We start from the raw sequence: 22007 nt of genomic DNA, 5'->3' as shown, positions 1-22007 counted from the left end.
CCAACAACAGCGACTTTCACGCAGAGAGAAAGGGAGAGAGACACACGCACATCCGGCCAACGAAACAAGTAAAAGCGAGGTGACGAGCGGAGGAGAAGGGAGGGAGGGGGGGGGGGAAGATAAAAAATGAGGAGCGTCATGGGCACTTTAACGCGCACATTCGCGTAGGCCCTCACTTTCGTTTGTCGTCTTCCTTTCCCAGCGTTCTCACAAAAGCTTCTTCTTTCGAAGCGTCGACTTGAGGAAGCGGAACTGCATCCAGAGGACACCAGAGATGATGCCGATAAGCAGCAGCGCACACACCCACACGCGTGTAAAGGTGCTCTCCGAAGTCTCACGCATGCGAGACTCCCTCATCACGCTGGTGCCCAAGTTCGTCACTAGCTGATCTAGCAGCCGCTCCATCGCACTCAGCTCTCGATCGATGGTTTCCAGGTAGGCGCGCGGCTGCAGGATGTCTTTCAGCTCTCCCCCCGCCTCCTGGTACGTGTAAACGTCGAGGCCGTCGATTTGACGCCGCTTCTGTATTGTCTCGACAACCACCTTGTCGGCGTTGAATTCGTTCTTCGGGGCCTGATCCAGCTCGATACTCACCTTCACCGGCTTCTCCTCCGAGGCTACGAAGTTCGAGGAGGCAGTGAAACAGATGAGCTGCTCCCCACTCAAGACATTGGGGTTCAGCTGTACAGCGAAGGAGTGCTCGCCTTCCATCATCTCCTTATCGTAGTACACGTTCCCGGTGCCGTCCTTCGCGGAAAGCCGGAGTCGCACCTGTGAGGCGGGCGAGTGGGCGCTGGGCTTCCAGTCGTACACGCCAGTAATCTGGCTTGTCTGCACGTTCTCAATAATCTCGGAAAAGCACAACGGCTTGCTGTCGACGAAGTGGTAGGTGAGTGCCTGCGCCGGCGTGGCGGCCTGGAGGGCAACGGCAAACCCAACAAGGAGAAGCAGCAGCTGAGGGATGCCCCGCCGGCTCCAGTGCGCCCGTGCACCTCCATTTGATGATGACATCATTGCCTGTCGCTGTGGAGTGGACTCGGTTGCACTGTAATATCCATCCACCCTTAAACCCAGCTTGGCCGGCAAAGACCGAGGGAGAAAGCGGGAGAGAATTACAGGGGAAGCAAAAAAATAATAATAATAAACGCTACCCTTTTGCGCGTCGCTGTGTATGGTGTGGATGTGTAGATGTGTGTGAGCCCGTGCGTTCTGTCGTGATGCTGTCATGATGGCTCGCAATGCGTGTGTGCCAACGTAGTTGCCATCGGCGGGGAAACCGAAAACCGCCAAACGTATAAAGCCCCAAGCAACGGTACAAAAAAACAAACGAAGACGAGCGGGGAAAAGGTCGGGAAAAAAAGAGGGCGGGCATCGAGCCAGAGAGCGAGGCACGCGCGCGCGGGTGGAGGGGGTGATGATCAAGACACTGAGAAAGCCTTGAAGAATCTTGGCTGTTCATGCCAAGGCAGCAGAATCTTGCTCACTCTCTCTCTCTCATGGTGCTGAGCACGCCATCAATGAGTGGTGTGGATACGAGCATGTCGCCACTATGGTGAAGAGAGCAAAGACGGCGTCGAAGGGGCAGTGGCTGTGATGATCGACAGCGCGCCGCTGCCACCCCATAGTGACTTACACGTGTATAGACATTCCCTTTTTCCATCTCCTCTCCACGCTGCCACGCGGAACCGCTATCGGCGGGTGCTCGTCCTTGCTACATGCTTTCCTGTTTTTTTTTTTGGCTGTTGGGCGAGCGCCGGCGCGCAGGTGCACCCGCATATATGGCAGAGAGCGCCAGCCAGCCAACACGTGGGTGCGAGCCCTTTCCACTCCACGAGAGACACAACTCTCGCCGCGACATCCGCCTCGACTATGGTAGGAGGAAAAAGCGGCCGTAACTAGCACGGCTCCCCCACCGCGCGCGAGCTAGTGAGTGCTTATTTGCGTGCATGCATGGGTGCAGCACGCCACTTCAATTAAACAACAACAAGCGCGCACACACACAGACGCGCACCCGCGCAGCTTCCACCAACATCCTCTTCGCCATCACTTCGCAGTTACCCACTCCTCTTCACGATGACGTACTCCGGCTATTGGCCTCGCGAATCCGCTCCACCGCCGCCCTCAGCTCAAGGATGTTACGGATCACCTGCAGTCGTCCGGAGGCGACGGCAGCTGCATAGAGAGGGGCACTAACGTTGTCCTTCGCATCCGTCGGCAACTCCTGCGTGTCGTGCGCGTACCAGACAGCGCTCCAGCCAAGCGCGAGCGGTGCATCGATGTTCATGAGCGAGTCGTCCACCATGACAAAGTTCTCTGGGCGGAGATGGGCTCGCTTGTTCTTCACCTCCTCCGCGCTGCCTGAGTTGCGTAATGCCGAGGAAGACGCAAAGGCGGACTCGCTGCCCGCTGTTGTGGTGGTGGCCACCAGTGCCGCATCTTCGGCAACCTGGTCTTCAATCACCTTATAGATCGCCTCGTAGGCCCGTCGCATTGGCTTGTTTGCAATCTCTGGATGCGTCAGTCGCCACTGGTCCTCGTACGAGAAGCCAAGCCACTCCACTTGATCCTCGGCGCCAGCCTGTTCGCCGACGGGATGGCTCTCCTTCACGGGCAACCCTACCGGGCGTGGTCGGGTGAATATGGGACGCAGCCCTTGCGCGTCCAGTACGCTGCGCGCATGCGAATGGTTGGCATTTGTGAAGTAGTAGAGGTGGTCGATGCTCGTCGAACGCGGTTCATCGTGCCCCCTCGCATCCTCTGGAGCATACTGCATGCTCAGCAGCATATCAATGAGCGGTTTGTTGTAGTGCAGCTTATCATACGAGCATTGATGCACAAAGTCGCTGTATTCCTTCGCGTCGACATTGTACTCCTTTACGTAGCCGTAGAGGGAGAGGCCGTAGTTGAGCCAGTACTTCCGGGAGAGGCGCTCTGCCTGCTCGGCGGTCAAGCCAACCTTCTGCTGCGCAAAGGCGAAAATGCGATCGTGCATCTCATGGTGAAAGCCCGTTTCACTGTACTCGTACAGCGTGTTGTCGATGTCGATCAGCAGAAAAAGAGATCCCATGATGGGCGTGCGTGTGTGCGCCACTGCAATCGGGGAGGCGTGAGGAAAGGGAGAAAGAGAGGCAGGAAGCATGCACCATGCAGCGGTGCAAGCCAGTCCCGAAGTTGTAGCTATACGCCATCCAAGGCGGAGGAGGAAGAAAGCACGAACAGAGAGTTGAGTGCCGTGAGTATTGCGTCAAGAACTCTGCGTAGAGCGGAGCAGCACGTGTGTGGGACTACTACGAGGGCGTTCGGGAATGGGAGTCGCGGTGCGGAAGTAGGGAGAAGGGACGGGAGGGGGTGGTGGTGGTGGTGGAAATGCACACCAACACACCCACACACATACACGTAGGTACGTATGTATGTTGGCTATTTCGTCCCCCCTGTCTCTACGAGAGCGTCAGACGATAAGGCACCTTTACGCTCGTAAGCATACCGCCAAATTGGCAAGAGGGGGGGGGGGAGTACTCTGCGGGTGAAAGCGCGAAAGGGCCAGGGACGGTGTGCACACGAACGAGGAGCCGAACCGAAAAGGATCGAGAACTGCAAGAGGAGGAGGGGAGGTGACGTGAGGCAGGACAGCGGATGGGAAAGAGTGCAAAAGGATAGGGCAGGCAGGCAGGCAGGCTGGAAGCTGTGACAACGTAGGCCGGCGTCAGCGTGGCAGTGCTTCCCCGCATCGTAGAGAAACGAGTGGGGGACGGTAGCTGCGGCGGCACAGGTATGCGGATGTGAAGATCCCCTCCAACGTATCACAGGCTCAGTGTGTGTGCATGCCGGCTTCGCTGTTGCTCACTCTTGCGATCTTCCGTATCCCCTGACTTCGAAATGTCGAACTTCCAAAGCCGGATGCACCCATCACTAGTTTCGTTTCTACACGTTTCTTTCTAAGTTAATGTTTCGCCTGCCATCGGAGACATCCACCGCCAGAGACTGACAACGCGTGTCTTAGGGGGGCGGGGAGAGGAGACGACGACAGAACCTAAACAGGTAAGGGAGGGACAGGCACATTCAGCAGTATGGGTAGGCGGGTGGTGATGCAATGCTGAGGAGTGCATCTCGCCTACGCAGTGCGTATTAGAGCGCATGTTCCCTTCCGAGGAGCAACACCCTCACGCAAATGCCCAAGGCGCCTGAGCAAGCCCATGGCAAGTGAAGAGACTGAAGAGAAAACCAAACCAGCGGTCACATAGGAACGCAAACGGTGCCGAGAAGAATTGCTTTTTTTTTTCGCACAACAGCGTGCCCATGCCACCAACGAACAGGTCAACAAGTAGACACACACACACACAAGCACCCACAGCCCACCTGCCTTTGCAGGAATACGGCTACAACCTCGCCGTCTAGGACGAACCGTCCTGCCGTCGCATCCGGGCCATGCGTTGTACGGGCTCTGCTTGCCTTGATCCAACGCCGGCCGCCTCCAGGGCCCTGCTCGAGGGCGGAGGCGGTGGCGTCGACCGTGCGAGTAGTAGGGGTTGATGAAGGTGCATGCCGGGTACGCTCGAGAAGGAAGCTGGCCAGCTGCAGGCCAGGGCCCTCGCTGCAGCCCTCTGCACACCCTGCCTATATGCCTTGCTCCGCCCTCTGAGGCGCTTCAAGCCGCGGCACCCCAGAATGTGGTGCGTGGACTCTTCACATGGGAGCCTCGAGGTCTCGATGGTGCAACGCGTGGCGTGCCCTCGTCGCGCTTCCGGCATCTGCGCCTCATCAGTCCACCCGGTCGGATGAAGGAGATGCTGCACATTTCGCACGCATGCGCTGTGGCGTTGATTCCTATGCATCTCTTCGCACCTTTTCCGTCTATTCCTCTTGCTCTGCTGACCTCTGGATGCCTTGCTCGGGTGTGATACGCCATGCCGGCTGTGCATGGTAGCTCGTGCTGTACAGTGCTCACACTAGTGAATCCTGGGGCCTGCCTCAGCACAACGTTGCCGCCAGTGGGGGGAGGGTAGGGGCCTGCTGTGTTCACCTTCCATCGCCTTCGATGTCATGGGGGCGTGTCTGGATCGCTTCCCCGCGTGTGCTGCGCCAGCTAGGACGCTGCCACGAGACTGCGGCAACAGGGGTACTCCACCCTTCCCTGCATCCGCAGGCCTTTCGAAGGCGTGGGCGCGTCAAGTGGAGGGGGCCCGCCGAGAGACATGCGCCTGCGCACACACAGAGCTCACAGCCCGTCGTCCTGAAGGGGCACTGTCCGCAGCGTTAAACACGCCGCGGGGGCAGCCCCTGCAGCGCGGGTGGGACGTGCGTAAGCAGGTTACCTTGCGCAGCGGACAGCTGCTGCTGGTCGCAGTGCCGCGCACCGGCGCATGCGTGCCTTGTTTGGGGGGATGCTCACCCCGCTGCCTGGCGTGCTGGAGTGTCCAGCGCCCCAACTTGCAGAGGGTGAATCGTAGCGTGCCCTGCATGACATCCTTGCCCGCGGAGGATGTGGGGAGTGTGGTGTGATGAGCACAGATGGCGTGGTGCCGTGCCGGCGTCCTGTTGCGGTGCACACTCGGGGGGCCCACCATCATGATGAGGCGAAGAGGGCCCAGGACGGATGGTTGTGAGACTGGGCATGCGCGCCTGGCCATCTTCGACTTGTTCGTGTGGCAGCGAACACAGGGGGCGGGGCGATGGTGTGGGAGAGCCATGATGCGGCGAGCGTGGTACGGGTCGACATGGAACTTCCTCAGCCCCATGATGGACGGAGCCGAGCGTGCGAGGGTAGGGTGCACAAGCACTGTTCCTATCTTGCAACCTGGCTGGAGCTGGGGGTTGCACTAATCCCTGGAGGATCCACCGCATCGGAGTCTGCGGCGAAGTGGTGAGTACAAAGGAGGCACTAAGAGTCCGGAAGCGCTGGAGAGAACAGCGGCGAGAACGAGAAGGGGGGCCACTCGAGCAGAGAAGATAAAGACGAAGGGGAGGGCGAACGGACAACACCGTAGTCCACCGTAGATGGCGGCGGGCTACAACACGCACACAGACACGCGCACTTAAAGTCAATGAAGGCAACAGCTAGACGAAAAAAAAAAAACAGACCTTGTTAGACGTAGCTGGAGCGTTATTAGAAAACGGGGAGGAGAACAGCGGGGAGGGGGGTGAGGAGGTGGGAGACGTCTTGACCGAAATCGCCACCCATGCGCACACGCATGCCGGCACACGTATCGAAGACGCTTGGCGAGAAGAGAGGAAAGGCACACACGTGAAAGGAACACAGACAGACACACGCACACACACGGGCAGACAGATACGCGCCGTGAAGCCTGGAAAAAGGGTGACCAGAAGGAAAAAGAAGGACAGTAAAGAATGAGCCCAAGCTGATCTGCGGTCTCATGGAATCATGCCATCTTCAGTGGTGCTCTCTCCCCCTCTCGTCGCTCTTTCGTAAGCCTCGTCCACCTTTGCTTCACCCCCGAAGCGTCTATTGGCGCGCGCGCTTGGCCGGTCGAGCAGAGTCGTCGTCGTCGCTGCTGTAGTCAAACTTCTTGTTCTGAATTGCGCTGTCCGGCATGCCGAACGCCGGCGAGCCTTTAGCGTGTGGCGTCAGGCCAAAGTGGCCGCCGCTGCTACCGGCTCCAGCAGCCGGGCTATCGCCCGGCATGCGCATCCTCGGGCCGCTGCGGCCGAAGCTGCCCATCATGTTGCGGTTGCGCTTCGGGACGTGATAGCCGCCACCCTGCTCGGCCCACTCGCGCAACCACCCAGGCACCTCCTGCCCCGCGCGCTCTACCAGCTCTACCAGCTGGAACACCGTCGACGCGTTCAGCTGGGTCTCGTGCTTCGTGATCATCGTAAAGGACGCACCCTTAGCCCCGGCGCGGCCCGTGCGGCCGATGCGGTGAACATAGTCGTCGATTTGCATAGGGAAGTCATAGTTCACCACCGTCTCCAACTCCTTGATGTCGAGACCGCGAGCGGCCACGTCAGTGGCCACCACACACAGTCGCGGGTCTTTGCGGAAGCGCTCCAGGATAAACTCACGCTGACGCTGCTCCTTATCGCCGTGAATCGCCATGCAATCCACGCCGTTGCGCTTCAGCTGAAACTCGAGGTAGTCAGCCGTCTTCTTTGTCTTGCAGAAGATGAGCACGCGCTGATTGCGGTGCCGCTCCATCAGCCGCTTCAGCTCATCGAGCTTCGCTGCCTCTGAGGTCAAGATGAAATGCTGCGTGACATCCTTGTTTGCGAGCAGCTCCATGCTGCCAACGTTGATGCGCACCCAGTTCTTCTGGAAGCTGGCGGCGAGGTTCTGGATGTCGCGCGGCCACGTAGCCGAAAACATGAGCGTTTGCCGGTCAGGGCGAATTTGACCGCAGATGGCGCGCACCTGCGGCTCAAAGCCCATGTCCAGCATGCGATCCGCCTCATCCAGCACCAGGTACGTTACACGCAACAAGTTCACACGCTTGATTTCCATGAAATCGATCAAGCGGCCTGGGGTGGCCACGAGGATGTGCACACCCTGGCGAAGCAGGCCGAGCTGCGGGCCCTTCGGCGCACCGCCGTAAATGCAGCCGCACCGAATGCTTTGCGGCAGCACCTTGATCGCCTCCTGCTCGATCTGCTGGGCCAGTTCGCGGGTAGGCGCGAGGACAATGACCATTGGGCCGTCCCCCACCTTCAGCGGCTCCTGCAGCGCGATGTGAGCCAAGGCTGGTACAATGAACGCCAAGGTCTTGCCGGAGCCGGTCTTGGCCACGCCGACGAGGTCGCGTCCCGACAGAACGATCGACCAAGACTGCGCCTGAATCGGAGTGGGGGCCTTGAAACCCTGCTCCAGAAGCTTCGCCTTCAGGTACTGCGGCACGGCGGTGAGCATGTCGAACTCGGTGATTGGGTTCGGGCACTGGTCGGAGTCGGAAACTGTGATGGAATTGGCCTGACGCCACTCTTCCGCCTCGACATCGCTGAGGTGCTTCACCTTGCTGGCGCTGTGGTCATCTTTCACGCTGGCAGCCTTACGGATCGCGCTGGCGTCGACAACCTTCCACTTGCCCGGGACGAGGCTCTTGGTCGACCAGTTCACAGGCGCCAGTTTGCTACCCATTCCCTCCGAACTGCCCTTGCGATGGGCACCACTACCACCGCGGGAAGTGATGGAAAACCCAGAAAAGGGGCTGTAGTTACGCTCTGCCATGGATGCGATCCGTGAGGTGAAAGATCGGAAAGGCGCGGAGCGAGATGGGCTGGATGCACGTTTTGCGTGAGCGCCTACTGTTCTGCGTATATGAGCTGCACCGTGGGCGAGTCGGTGCGTGTGCGCGTGTGTGTGTGTGGGGGGGAGGGGGGATAAAAGAGGCGAGAGAGTGATGCAGCAAGCGGTGAGAGGACAGAAGAGTTATGGAGCGATGACAGAGAACCAAAAAGAGAAAGGGCCAATCATTTTTTTTTCGAGCATGGGCTTCTTCAGATCAACGATGTGCGCGTGGCCAGCAGGCGGCACAGGGCAGCTGCGGCCTTTACGCACGCTCGGCGCGAGTGTTACCGTGCCTGCCGCAGATGAATGCGCTTGTACACGCGTGGGATCGCACTCGATGCCGTTCCGTCCTCTTCCGCCTTCCACTGGAGAGGAGGCGCATCTTCATGGGCACTTGTGGTTTGTTCTCTTTTCGCTCATCATGTGCAAGTCTTCCCGAATGCAATCAGCACCCCACTAGGGGGGAGGGGGGGGGGCAGGCACACCACTGGAACTCAAAGTCAATCCATGACGGATTAAGGTGAGGGGGTTGGGGTGGGGGACGACGACACTGATTGCGAGCGTCGACATTGAGAGAATACACAGTACGTCTAATGTACAGGGAAGCCAGGGAAGAAACTGGCAAGCACTGGCAACGAGAGAGAGGGGAGGAGAACAGGGGCACTGATGGAGCCCGACTGGCTGAGGCGGCACACGCACTCACGAGGGTGCTGCCCCACACCTGTCATGGAAGAGACCACACACTGAAGCAACGCCCACACAAAAAAAGGGGTGAGTGGGGCGTGGAAGTGCAGAAAAGAGCGTTCGCGGTTCATCAAACACCATCGCGCACGCACGCATTCACGACAACGATATCGCCCTAACAATGATAAACAAACAAGAAGCAGAAATTAATCCAGCTCAGTATCTAAAGGGGAGAGTGGGAGAGAACGCGCCTGCCGCCGACAGCAGTGCGCGCGCACGTGCGTGCATGTCTGTGTCCGTGTGCGAGCGCATGCTTGGCTTCTTCCATTGTGAAAGAGGTCTAACACGAAAACGAAAAACGCAGGGGAAACGCACCTGCCAGGCAGTGGGAAAGCGCAGGAGAGAGCACACGAGAGCGGGTGCAGCGTCGCGTGAAGAGGGAAGAGCCTTCTCCTTCGTTAAACCTTACACGACGTAGTGGTTTTCTTTGGCATCCAGCGTAGATCTGCGGTCTTGGCTGCCGTCGCGTTTTGCCGGTGGCGCCGACGTCGATGGCGTGGTGGCTGAGTCAGTCGCTCCGGTAGCCATCGCATCTGCTGCTGCTGCTGGTTTCTCCCGGTGACGGTTCTGCTTGCGCTGGCTCAGAAGAGCCGCAATCTTGTTGCCGTTCCGAACCTGAATCTTCTTCGCTGTCGCGGTGACGGAGGCACCGCCGGCCGATAAGTCAACTGAGGCGGCGCTGTCGACGCACGTTGAGCGGGTTAGGGTGTGTGGAGTTTCCGAGATCGTTGCGTCTGGCTGGCTGGCCTTCATGGCAGTGTCAGGCACGTGAGCGACTTTAACGTGCCGCAGCCGCCGCTCCGCTGCACACACCAGCTCCTCCGAAAAAGGAGGCTGCATGCCTAGCCGATCTAGCACCGCAAGTTGTTCCGCCATGCTAACCTTGAGGGTAGCCAGCTCCTGCGCCACAATGTCGTGGCGGCGTCGCCAGACCGTACCCTCTACAAGCGCTGTGCCCTTCCGCATGCTTAAAGGCGTCGTGCCCAGTAGATTCGGTGAGTTTGGCGACGAGAAAGCTGAGGCGGCAATGTCGTCCAAAGAAGCGGTGCAGGCAGCCACCTGGACCTCCGCATCCGCACGTGTCTGCGCCGCTGCCAACTGCGCCTGCATGCGGCTCACCAGTGCGTGCAGCTCTGCGCACTCCCGCTCCCGAACCTGTGCGTTCGCCTCCGCCGCAACCGCGCGCTCCGTAGCAAACGTTAGCTCGAGACGCAGCACGGCACACTCCGCTTCCGCACGACGCAGAGCCTCCTCGGCCCACGTCTGCCCTGCCGTGTCCTCTCCGCCGTCGTCGCCGTCATTGTTATCGTCATTGCCGTCAACATGCAGGCCGTCCAGAGTATCACTTGGCCGAGTTTGGCAGGTGGCAGCAGCTGCAGCGGGCTCCGCGGGAGAAGAGGCCCAATCCTCACAACAGAGGTGCGCCTCATCGTATTCGTCGCTGCTGTCCGCGTCATCTTGCTGGCCGCCACCCACTTCACCACCGCCACCGGGGCACAAGTGGAGCATCGGTAGCTCGTTGTGCAGTCGCTCCTTGTCACTTGCGCAGCCGGTCGACGGGCGTATCGGTGATGGTGACCCAGCCGAGGACGGCAAGAGCTTCATAGGCACCTGCGGATGCTTCTCCCCTTCCGCCACCGCCGTCGACGGCGATTTCCGAGTATTGGCGGACTGCCGTATCGTGAGGGCATGCCCTTGCACCACGTCATCGGTCGCGTCATTCGCGACGTCTACCGTATTGTCTGCCCCCGTGCCTTCGCAAGCCGCGCTACTGGTGCTCCACGATGAAAGGGCGCCGCAGCAGCCATCGCGTCGCGACGACGGTAGCGACATCCTACCTGTGCTCTGCCCGCCGTGGGGAAAAGATGTGGCGCAGATGGGGAGAATGGGCGAGTCCTCCACAGCACCGTCATGCTGCATCAGTGGCACCGCGGCAGTGACTGCAGCGCTCGGAGGAGATATGCTACGGTGAGAAGCGGCACAGGAGGTCGCCTGCTCACACCCAAGACAGCTGGCACTATTCGCTGTGACGGCACCGGCGTGCTGCGGAGCGCTGTTTGCGCGGTAGGCCGAGGAAGCAAAGGTGTGGCCACCATGGAGTCGCGGCTTCGATGGCTCGCTGCTTGCGCAGCGCGGCGACAGCGGAAGGGGCCCGCCCGCGTCACCCACGGAGACGGAGGTGTCCGCTGCGGGGCGCGGCTCAGTTAGCGCACCTTCCCTGTTGGCCGACTCTCCTTGCAGCCCCGTGTCCGCGCCGTCATTGCCCTCTACCGCCCTCTTACGACAAGAGGAAGAGGAACCGATGACGCTCACGCCAGCATCGCTATCTACGTCTGCAACCGCAGTGGTGGCCACAACAAACGCCGCAGCTGGTACGGCCGTGCCCGCGGGTACGGTTGGTGAAGGCAAGGAAGACCACAAGCGCGTTTGCCACGGCGATGAAGTCGCCGAGTTCGCGGCAGCGGTGGTCGGCTCGAGGGGCATTGTATTCGCCGCCTCCAAGCCAAGGCTGACAGTGCAGGCCTCCAACGACGACTGTCCCGGCAGCGCGTTGGCGTTGCTTGCCTGCGGCTGCAGCTGCGGCTCAGCGCCGGGCACCATTTCCGAGAAAAAGCTCTGCTCCATCACGCTTGCATCCGACTCTTTTCCCTCTTCAGCATTCGCTACTGCGGCGAGCACGGCATCCATGACAGTAGAGCGAGAAGGCGACGGCGAGGGCGACGGGGTAGGCGGGCACAGCATCCGCGGCGGCGGCCTCTGGCGGTGCGAGGTGAACGGCGTGCACGACGAGGTCCTGGAGGAGTCGAATGCGAGTGCCGCAGCTGCTGCCACCGCTGTCGAGACCCCTTCAGCCGTCGCGGCACTCGGCACTCCCTCTACAACCGAAGAGCCTAGAAGAGTTGGACCTGAAAGGCGAGGGCAACGCCGCGACTCTTTTTCCCCGCTGCTGAGGCTGCAGCGGCTGTAGTACACCTGCAAGCCCGCCGCCGTGAGCTCTCGATGGTGCGGTGCAAATCCCTCTCCTTGCACAGGAGGTGCTGGCGTTCTCTGCGACGAGAACATGGCCATATCGGCGGAGCCGGCCACAGCGTCACCAAGAGACACCGACGTGCTTCCAGCGGCGCATGGGATGCGGAGCGCGGCCGCCCCTTCCACGCTGTCGCGCGACTGCTCGTCGGCAGGCGGCGACGCTAGGAGACCCCCACCGGGGCCACGGAAGACCGCATGGGAGCCATCCCCGCGCAAGGCCTTCGCAAGCTCGTAAATGCGCCCGCGTCTGTCTTCCGGCGCCCGCAGCTGACTGGAGAAGAACGTGTACGCCGCCGAAGCCCGTGCAGGAGCCCCTCCGCCGAGCGCGCATCCGCCGCGGCGTGCGTCAAAGCTCTCCGCATCACACACGCCCGCCTGTTTGCACCGCTGGCGTGCGAGCCAGTCTTCCTCGTGCGCGCTCTTCACCGAGGCCGCGTCTGCTGCGTCAGCGGTTGCGTCGTGGGTGGCGGAAAAGGAGGAGGAGGAACGCGCACGTTGGCTCTCGATGCGATCACTCCCAGCCCTCTTTGGATTTTCACCTTCACTCCTGCGCAAAGACGGCGTGCTGCGGTGGCTAGCTACACAGCCATCGCTGTTGGCACCCGTTGTAGCGGCGCCGGCATGGTGACCGTGTCGTTGCAGTCGCTTCTCCATCTCCAGCATGGCGCTCTCTATCTCAGCATCGACGCGCTCTACCTTAGACGGAGCGGAGGCGGACGGCGGCAGGCGGCGGTGAGCATCCTGCAAATCCACCGTCTCATCGAACCCCTGTGCGATGGGACCACTAAGAGGCACCGCTTTCGCGTGCGCGGCAGACGAGGAAGAGGGCGAGGTGGAAGCCTCCTCAGCTGATGGCGCCTGAAGAGCATTGTGACAGGGCAACGCCGAAGAGGCCCAGTGCACCGAAGGCGACGCACCATTCACATCGGATGCGGCGAGACAGAGGGGTGAAAGCATGCCATGAGATACAGCCACATCTTCCAACCTCTTCACTGTCGGTGCGGCAGCCACGCCATCCTGGTTATCGTGCACCCCGTCAGATTTTGTGTGCGCTGCAGCCGGTGTCGCTGCTGTGTCTGACCCTTCGTCGTCGTCGACCACTGTCGGTGAAAGCATCGTGGCAGAGTTGGAGTACACGAGCTTGCGGCTTGTGCGTAGTAGGAGATCGTGCTGGGCGGCGTGCTCGAAGCGCTGGCTTGCAGCAGTGCCGTTACGGTGGTCGTTGTGCCCGTGGCTGCTGCTGTGAGTAGTGCCACAGTACCTGTCCCCCTCGTCTTCTTCCTCAGAGACTACTGGATGACCCTCTGTGCTAATGAGTTCCCTAAGGCCAAGAGCGGCCCTGCCGCCGTCACTACTTGGAATCGGCGAGCCACCGCTGCTGCTGCAGTCCGCGATAGCCTCGGCGTTCGACGAAGTGCAACTGTAACTGCCAATTCCTGCGCCGCGACGCGGCTCAGATGAGGTGCACGGCCTCACTGATATCACGCCCCAAGCCTTCTCCTGTCCCTCCTCTGTTTCGCCTCTCTTGCACTGCGGCCAGTGCTCAGTTCGCGTCTCAGCCGGGCGCGGGGCGGGCCCAAGACTGTAATCAGCCTCCCTCTGCACATATACCATAGACATGCCATCAGCATCCTCTTTCTGAGCCCCGTCGTAATCGTGGCAGTCGAAGAGGACGGAGGACGGCTTCGTGCTGTCGTCCCCGTAGCCAAGTCGCCACTTCCCGTCATGACGGCCGTCGTCACTGCTGCTGTGCTTGATGTCGGCGACGGTGGATTCGGTGGACCCCGTGAAGGAAAAGGGCTCAGGCAGAGGCACTGCCCCGAAAGAGCGCTGCATCGGTTGGTGGTGGTGCTCCTCCACCTCTTCATGCCGACTGCGCGATCCCGACGGGGACGGCGGCGGAGGCTGCTGCAGCGGTCCCCTTTGAAGAAGCGGAGAGCTCATGATGGCCTCCACGTTAAAGGCCTTGCCCCTGCTTCACGACTGTGTGACCGCCCTCTCCAGGTCGGACAGCACGCGCTCCCTTGTGCGTGTGTGTCGGTGCTTAGGGCGCTGTAAAGCAACGGACGTGGAGCAGGACGACGTATAAAAGCGAGTGCGCTGTGGCACAGCGGTCGTGGGCGATGTCGGGGAAGGACAACCACACGGGCAAAACACAAGAGGTGAAGCCATGCACGATGCAGAGAAAAGGGAATATATATAAGAGCGACAGCATGCATGCACGTGCGTGTATGTGTGTATGTGTATGTGCCTCTGTGTGTGTCAGAGCGCTCGAGTGAAACAAAGCAGCCCGGAGCAAGGAAAGCGTGCGTCGGTGTGGGCTACGTGGATGGGTGGGAGAGATAGACAACGGTGCACCAACGCCACCGCTATGCTCCAGTTGTGTTGCTTTCTACGAAAAATAACACGAAAGCGAAAACGAAAACGCGGCTTCACTTGTGTGCTCGGGCGCGTGTGTGCTCCTCGACCTTTTCGTCGTTGCCGGTGTCGCTCACTGCGAGGGAGGACGAAATCTAGGGAAACGGATGGTGGTGCGTAGAAGCGTACTCTACGCCTACGTTTTGTGGGTTAGCGGTGATGCGTGTGTGAGAGAGAGGAAGAGAACGCGACTGTTCACTTGAAGTATGCGGCACGGTAGCTTCGCCCTTTGCTCGTTACTTGTTGGGGTTGGGACAGTGCACCTCAACGTGTGCAGTCACCCCTCCTGTACTCCCGCTCGTTCGAATCGGTTTGTTTTCTGCCGAGTGTGCGAGGTGAGCCTCTTAGTGGTTCACGTGGAGAGCAAGCAAAATGAAAGTAAAAAAGCATGTCGAGGTCAGAAGCGGAAAGCGTTTGTGGTGAGGGAGGGTGATAGTATGAGGAATTTGGGGAGGGGAGGGCGGTGGTCGTCGCCGTGGAAAAGTGGAGAGAGGCTGGGGCGTAGTCGCCATCTCGAATCGCGGCGGATGAACAAGTCCGAGGGGCATAAAGATTCAACAGCCCCTGAAAAATGGCACGATACCGACATCAGCGCACAGGCGGACGCATGTTGGCGCGTGACAAGAAGCAGGATATGCGCGGGCAGTAATGAGGGTTCGCAAGCTAGCATGCCTGCTCGTCTTTTCCTTCATGTCGTTTCTACCCTGTCGCGCACCGGGTCTCTCGCACAGCTAAAAGTTGCGCATTTTTTTTCTCTTCGGCGCAGTGATGGTGATGGAGGGTTGAAGAGAGGGAGTAGGGGAGAGAGCGAAAGTGGCGGCGTTGGGGAGTAGCCGTCCTCACTAAGCGTGTCGCGGCTTTTGTTTTCCTCATCCAGAGTATGCCTCGCGGCACTTTCGGTGCCGCCACCCCTGCCCTCTTCTCCTCCACCACACCCCGCAGCTGCGCATGTGGCATCGCCTACTCGCCATACGAGAGGGACGATAGCATCGCTGGCCGGGCTGGCGTCAAAGAGCCGGAGACGGATGAGAAGGGAAGCAGGCTCTCCATCGGCGGCGTGAACACGCCGGCTGCGCGGCCCGTGGCAGCACCGTCATCGGCGCCGTGGCTGTAGTCATTCCTGCTATCGCGAGCATAGCGGATTGTAGAGGGGAATGGGGCAAGCAAGACCGCGGCGCGGGTAGCGGAGAGCGACGGCTCTGCTTCGTGTTCCAGCAAGGACGGCAGCGCCGCCTCCGTCTCCCACAAGAGACGCCGCAGCCGCTCAGGGGGCGACTCTTCAACGCTGTTGTCCTCACGGTCGCACTGGTCATCATCAAAACGGGGCACTGCAGAGTCCCAGGGCGAGGCCAAAGGTGCCGGAGAAGGCGACGACCACCTCCCCCTAGCGGGAGCGTGCACCTCGGCCTGAGAGGTCGATGTGTCATGGGTTTTGCCATAGAGGCGTGTCCCGAGAGCTTTTAGGCGCCGCAGTTGGCAGTCCACAGAGGTGGCGAAGCGCTCCGAGGACTGCTGGAACGGCCCACGCATGAATGAGAGGTCCTCGGCGGCGGTGGCCGCATCCCAGTGGTAGAGCCGGCGCGCCTCGGGCTTTGGAGCGAGAGTCGCTGGCTTTGGTGGGGCAGCGGCGGTGGCGGCTGCAGCAAGAGAGGGAAAGGCGCTACTGTGTGGCGGTGCAGGAATGTTTCTTGACGGTGCGCGTGCTGACGAGAATGTAGAGGAAGCCGCAGCAGCTGTGGCAGCACCGCTGCCGCCACCAGCGGAGCTCTCCAAGGGTCTCGGTGGGGTGAGGCAGCGACGCATCAACGGGCTGACGATGCGGATCTCGTGCAGCAAGCGACGGCATTCCTCCAAAGCTGGATAGACGTAGCGAGGCAGGTGGGACTCGGCAGCCAGTGAAGCTGCTGATCCAGCCGCAGGCCCACTAGCGGCACCACCAGAGGACCTCGTGGTCGGTGCCGTGCCTCTGGCGGTCTTCCCTTGCTTCTGTGCGGCTGGCTGTCGCGCCGGCTCGGTGGCCGGCCCTGGTTGTATTGTTTGGAGTGCCTTTCTTGAAAGGCCGTGTGGAGGGTCAAAAAATGTGTCCCTGACCTCCCCGCTACCACAGGCACTGCCAGGGGCGTGGCAAGGCGGTGCCACGAAGGCTTCCACCTTCGCCGGCCCAAGTGCAGAAACCACTCCGGGATTCGAGACTCTCGCACCGCCGCCAGCGGGCGTGTTGACCGCTGCTGCTTCGCCGCCTCTCCCCGCGACAGGAGGCGCCGCGATAGAAATCGCGCGGGAGCGACCGGTGCAGTCGCTCGCGGCAGTGCTGCGGTAGCATGTCGCCGACGCAGTAAAAGGGACGGCGGTGTTAGGCTTGCTCGGGGCCGTTTCGCCGCTCTCGGCTGCAGTCGAGGCACCGCCGCAGGACGAGAGCGGCGACGTAGGGGACACGACCTCCCATCTGTCGTGAGCACGTCGTTCGAAGAGGGACTGGGACGAAGAGCGCTGCACCTGCTTTTGCGCTGGCAGATGCGAGCGACAGCCTTCCCTGCAGCCTGTCGGCTGGGCAGGCGGGTGCTTGCGCAAGAGGGCAGCGCCATAAGACGGTCGTGCCGCCGCCATCGCCGTCGTTGCCGCCGAATGCAGCAGCGATAACGACGTTGCAGCAGATGATGGTCCCTCTGCTGAAGTTTTGGGCGCGACACTGGTGCGCGCCGTTGGGCCGCTGGCGTAGGGGTGGATAGGGGAAAACAGTGCAAGGCTTGGCAGCGGCGCGCGCCTTGAATGTCCAAGATGGACCGCGTCATTGGCAGAAAACACTTTTGCGGCACCTGCGTCGCTGCCGCGACAAGACCGAGCGCGAGCGGCGGCTCCATCTGAAGTGCATCGCAAACCCTCAACAGCCGAGCGATGCTGGCAACCCTTCTGAAGCTGGGCGGCGTAGCTTTCTCGCAGCATCTCGACACTCAGTGCATCTCCCACCATACTGTGAAATGTAGGCGCCAACGTGTGAGGCAGCAGCGGTGGTAGTGCCGGCGTCCACATGGCCATGGGCGGTACGCTGGCAGCATCGACCCCAGAGAGAGGCGCGGCGGGGCTACTACGCCGCGACCCTGGCGCAATGTCTCCCGTCGCCGCACCGAAGGATGTGTCTTGATCCCACGCAGCGGCTGGAGTCGACGACGCCTCCCCGGAAAAGGGCTGGAGAACGACGTCGGCAAGAGAGTACGGCTCCGGGAGCGAAGGGGCGCACTGCGTCTGCAGCGGGGACATAGGACGTATAAGCGGCGAAAGCGGCATGCTAGTTCAATCACGCGGCACACGCGTGCAGCGGTGCGTGAGAGAGTAAAGAGAACCGAGAAACGGATAGTGGGAACGTTCTCGTGGATCGTTGATGGGTTACAGTGGGCACAAGAGCGTCCGAGAGAGCGAGAGACAGTCTGTGCTTCTACGAATATCGGCAATATGCGTACCCACGGGGTGCGTACGATCGGATTCTATGGCCACTGCCTCTTCTGTGGGCAGTCTTTTGCTTTATGAATGATCCTGCTTCTACTACACTGACAGTAGACACACGCAAGCGCGAGCGCGAAGGGTGCTTGACTTATGTTTGGGAGACGACGACGGCACAATACTGGCTTCACCTTCGTGCACGCGTGAGACACCCGCGTCCCAGCGAGTCTCGCTCGTCTGATGAAATTGACGTCAAAGAACGATGGCCTCTTCCCGGCACAAGCGAGGCGCGTCACCGAGGAGGTCCGAGAGATGATTGACGCAGTACACCGCGCAAGAGACGGTGCATCACACAGAGATCAGCAAGAGGAAGACAAGAGAGAAGCAGGAGCAGTGCATTGGGAGGCAACGAGCAGAGTTCCGCGAAATGTATCCGACTCTTAGCAGCGTTGTGCGCATCATCCTGACGCGTGTGAGGCTCTGTATCACTGCTTCACCAGCACGGAAGGTACAGGAGCGCGCGCGGTCACCGCAGCCTGCAGGTGTCCCGCGTATTGAGGGGCAGGCGTACCCGCGGGCATGCAGTCCTGGACGGTATTCATGCGCGCGCCTGTGGCAACAGCGTCACACGCGGGGTGGTTTCCTTTTGTGTGGCCTTCGAGGTGACGAGGAGGTTTCAGCGGATTCGCCCTCCCTTGCTGTGCTGCCGTCAAGGATTCCTTGAAAAATACGGAGGTGTCGGAGAGCAGCTGCACCGCGTGAACCATCAAGCGCTCCGCAGCCGTGCTCTCTGCTAGTAAGGTCCCCAGCGCCAGCCGCTGCACGTCGGCTGCCACACCGAGGATGTGTAGGTTCGGCGCACACGCAGCCACATGCACCGCGACGAGGTTGAGCAGCATCGTCATCCATGCCCCCACCACCACCATCGTCGGAGACGTGCAGTAGGGCACAATCAGGTGAGATAGAGAAGTCCGCGCGTGTTTGCAGGCACCTCCAGCGACACCCAGACGACAACGTTGAGGAGCACGGACGGTAGAATGTGAAGAATGCGCTTTTCTTGCTGGTAGAGTTGTGTCGCGGACAACGCACATCCGAATACGGTTTGCCCAAGCGCCGCTTCTGCCGCGCGTGCAATCCTTGGCTGTGTGAAACAATGCCAGTGCAACTTGTGAGAGCACGGTGGCGGTGCTCTGCCGCCTCTGCTGCCGTACCACGAGCACCGACTCTACCCCATCCTCGGCGATAAGCTGAGATTTGGCCCTCGCAGAAGGCGGCCACGGCGACGACACGGATGCTGATGGGAGGGGGTCAGGCGTCGCTTCTATCGAGGAGGGCTGCGGTGCTTTACTAGAAAACGACGCGACTTCAGCGAGGTGGCTGAGGAAGAGAGAGAGGCGAGTGCAGTCCGCGACACATCCCGCGTCGCTTGCTGGCGGCGGTGATGCACCGCGGAAATGCACAGTGCACCATCCCCAGCAGCGCAAAGCGGCCGTCGTATGCTGGCAAGACCTCCTCAGTAGCTTCGACAGACACTGCGACGTCTTTGCGGCCTGGGCGAGTCTGGTCGACGGGACGCCGCCGTGGCACGACAAGCTCCTCCGATTCAGGTCGATCCTTCGTGCTGATAGGAAAGCGACCCGACCCGTGGAGCGATGCAGACGAATGCAGATAGCGGACCTCGACGCGGCTGACGGCCTGCAGAGCACCGTGCAGGGCTGCGACAGCTGGGCATCGGGCTTGGTGCGGCGTCCCCTGCACCCAAGGGGGAGGCAGACGCCGTTGGAGGCCTGCTTGTGCGTAGATGATAGCAGGAAGAGGTGGCAAGGACCCAGATCCAGTGCTATGGCGGCATCGATTAACGTGGAGAAGCCACAAGAAAAGGAATGAAAGGAGGAGGTGGAGCGTTGCTTCGTCGCCAGTCCCTCGCGCAGCGGGCTGGACGAGAGAGAAGGTACACTGCGTGGTTTGTTTTTCTCTCCACATTGTAGGGTGGAGGGTGGAAAGGGAGGGGTGTGCGGACGAGGGTACGCCTGCCACTCGCGAAGCGCTCCATGGACAGCATTAACATTCTCTCGCACCGCGGTTGTTGGAGTCACGGCGGATCCCCTACACGTTGGTTTGCGTGGTGCGGATCAGCACTCGTCCACACGTTCTTTTCGCCTTAATATCCCCCCGGGGCGTGGGAGAGGAGTGAGATAGAGAAAGTTTAGGCAGCATTGAGGAACAAACAAGGAAGGCGGCGACGCACTTAACGCGGAATGATCGAAAGACCGGGATGGAGGGGGTGATGGCGTGCATCGACACACACACACACGCACGCATACACATATAATGCTACCGGCACAGAGCAACGCACCAACGGTTGTAAGCACAACGACGACAAAGAGGCGGGAGAGACCAACAACGCACGAGAGGATACGAGAGAAGCGCACACCAGAGAGGAAGGAGCTCGGGTATACATGCGCAGGGGGAAGGGGGAGAGAGAGAGCCGGAAGACGGGCTTCAGCATTCCTCTCGTTCAGCGCGCATGAGTGTGTGTGTGTGTGGGAGAGAGGACGGAATGGGAGGAAACAGAAGACGAACACCGAAAAGAAAAAAGGGGGTCCTTGGGGGGGGGGAAGGGGCAGAAGGAGTGCGGCAGAGGGGCCCACACTTGCCCTCCCACCACCACCACACACACACGCGCGCTTCACACGAGGTCACAAGCGTGGACTAAAACGATAAACATATATAACAACCCCAAGAGCCCAGCTGTAGCCGACGCGAAGAGAAGACGCAGGGACGCACATGCGTGCCGAGCTGCACAGGCTTTGTGCAAGCAAGTCAGCAGCAGGAGCATGAAATGAGAGAAAGTAGACAACCGACGAGCGAGTCAGGTGGCGGGTGGGCGGGTGCGAAAGGACGAAGTGGAGCGCGTGCTCAGATAAACACACATGCTCACAGCCTTCTTCGTAGCACTTGCAATGACACTAATACCTTCCTCTCGCTTGTGCCCTCAGCCGTTGGCGGCATACTCGCCACCTTTCTCTTCGTCTCATCCGCTACCTCCGTCTGCAGATCCCTCTCTTTTGGCATGCTCGTTTCGCGCTGTTCCGCATATCCTTCCGCCCTCCCCGTTACTTGCACAAACAGTTGGGATGACGGTGTTGTTGCGTGTTGCACGCCTTTAGTCTCGTTCCGCCAGCTCCTTTCGCTTTCAACCGCGACTTCTGCTCGGTGACGCAACAGACAGAGAGAGCATATGTGGCGGCGATCTGTTCAACCAAGTGCTCGACGGAAGTGTTGATAGTCGCCGCACACTGGCGGTACCTCGTTGCGGCCGCGCGAGCGATACTTGAGCGACTCCGCCTCGCAGCGTCGACCTAAAGAGTCCCGCCAAGTCTCCAACACCTTCTGCTCCATCGACAAGTACACCTCCTTTCGCCGGTCCATCATTTCCGACATCCGAGGCGTCGTGTAGTACGGTACGCGCAACCCGTACAGGGAAGTTGTGCGCTGCACCACGAAGCCCTCGTTCTGTGACGCCGTGAAGCTAAAGGAGGCTCCAGCCATGCCAGCGCCACGGAGACCGCCGCCGAACAGCGGGTTGGATGCATCGACGTCGGTGTAGGAGCTCGACAAGAGCATTGCTACGAGTAGAAAAACAACGATGGGCACAAATAGCAGTGCATTGGGATTGATGTTCACCTCAGCTTGGTATCGAGCCCCACCGGCGCCGGGGTGCACACCATGACCGTTCGCATGGTAGCCGTTGCCAAAGAAGAACTCCTCGAAGAAGTCACGCTGCCCGGCTGGACGATGGCGGTACACACCCGCGCCGTTCGCGGACCGACGCGCACCACCGCTCTCGTGCCGCTGTACGCCCTCCGCACCGTGCCGGTCGTAGATGCTGCGCTTGGTGGCATCCGACAACGTCGTGTGCGCCGTGCCAACCAGCTTGAACGCATCAGCTGCCTGTTTGTGCTTGTTCTTGTCTGGATGACACTTGAGTGCCATCTTTTTGTAGGCTACCTTGATCTGCGCCTCGGTGGCATCTGCTCCTACCATGAGCACCTTATAATAGTTACTCTTGTTCTGGAGCACATACTGCACCACCTCCGTGTCCGTCATTGCATTCATTGTTGCGATGGTGACCTTGTGG

At 60.4% G+C, this 22007-nt stretch overlaps 6 protein-coding genes across 6 annotated transcripts; all 6 read right to left on the bottom strand.

The window, feature by feature from the left end:
* Positions 1–207: 207 nt before the first annotated feature.
* LINJ_36_2280 (COP-coated vesicle membrane protein erv25 precursor) lies at positions 208–1014 on the bottom strand (the record flags this gene model as incomplete). The annotated part of the gene is made up of 1 exon (XM_001469771.1): positions 208–1014. One exon carries the CDS (start codon positions 1012–1014, stop codon positions 208–210), a length of 807 nt encoding a protein of 268 aa, XP_001469808.1.
* Positions 1015–2068: 1054 nt separating this feature from the next.
* LINJ_36_2270 (conserved hypothetical protein) lies at positions 2069–3139 on the bottom strand (the record flags this gene model as incomplete). The annotated part of the gene is made up of 1 exon (XM_001469770.1): positions 2069–3139. The coding sequence occupies one exon, from the start codon at positions 3137–3139 to the stop codon at positions 2069–2071; it is 1071 nt and encodes a 356-aa protein (XP_001469807.1).
* A 3321-nt stretch (positions 3140–6460) lies between these two features.
* Positions 6461–8176, bottom strand: LINJ_36_2260 (putative DEAD box RNA helicase; the record flags this gene model as incomplete). The annotated part of the gene is made up of 1 exon (XM_001469769.1): positions 6461–8176. The coding sequence occupies one exon, from the start codon at positions 8174–8176 to the stop codon at positions 6461–6463; it is 1716 nt and encodes a 571-aa protein (XP_001469806.1).
* Positions 8177–9385: 1209 nt separating this feature from the next.
* Positions 9386–12673, bottom strand: LINJ_36_2250 (conserved hypothetical protein; the record flags this gene model as incomplete). The annotated part of the gene is made up of 1 exon (XM_001469768.1): positions 9386–12673. The coding sequence occupies one exon, from the start codon at positions 12671–12673 to the stop codon at positions 9386–9388; it is 3288 nt and encodes a 1095-aa protein (XP_001469805.1).
* Positions 12674–15388: 2715 nt separating this feature from the next.
* Positions 15389–17713, bottom strand: LINJ_36_2240 (conserved hypothetical protein; the record flags this gene model as incomplete). The annotated part of the gene is made up of 1 exon (XM_001469767.1): positions 15389–17713. The coding sequence occupies one exon, from the start codon at positions 17711–17713 to the stop codon at positions 15389–15391; it is 2325 nt and encodes a 774-aa protein (XP_001469804.1).
* A 3411-nt stretch (positions 17714–21124) lies between these two features.
* LINJ_36_2230 (conserved hypothetical protein) lies at positions 21125–21985 on the bottom strand (the record flags this gene model as incomplete). Its single annotated transcript, XM_001469766.1, has 1 exon — positions 21125–21985. One exon carries the CDS (start codon positions 21983–21985, stop codon positions 21125–21127), a length of 861 nt encoding a protein of 286 aa, XP_001469803.1.
* Positions 21986–22007: the final 22 nt, after the last annotated feature.

This window comes from Leishmania infantum, chromosome 36 (assembly GCF_000002875.2).
Source record: "Leishmania infantum JPCM5 genome chromosome 36".
Lineage (NCBI taxonomy): Eukaryota > Euglenozoa > Kinetoplastea > Trypanosomatida > Trypanosomatidae > Leishmania > Leishmania infantum.
Note: the sequence above shows the minus strand (reverse complement) of the source record. Positions and strands in the feature narration are given on the sequence as shown.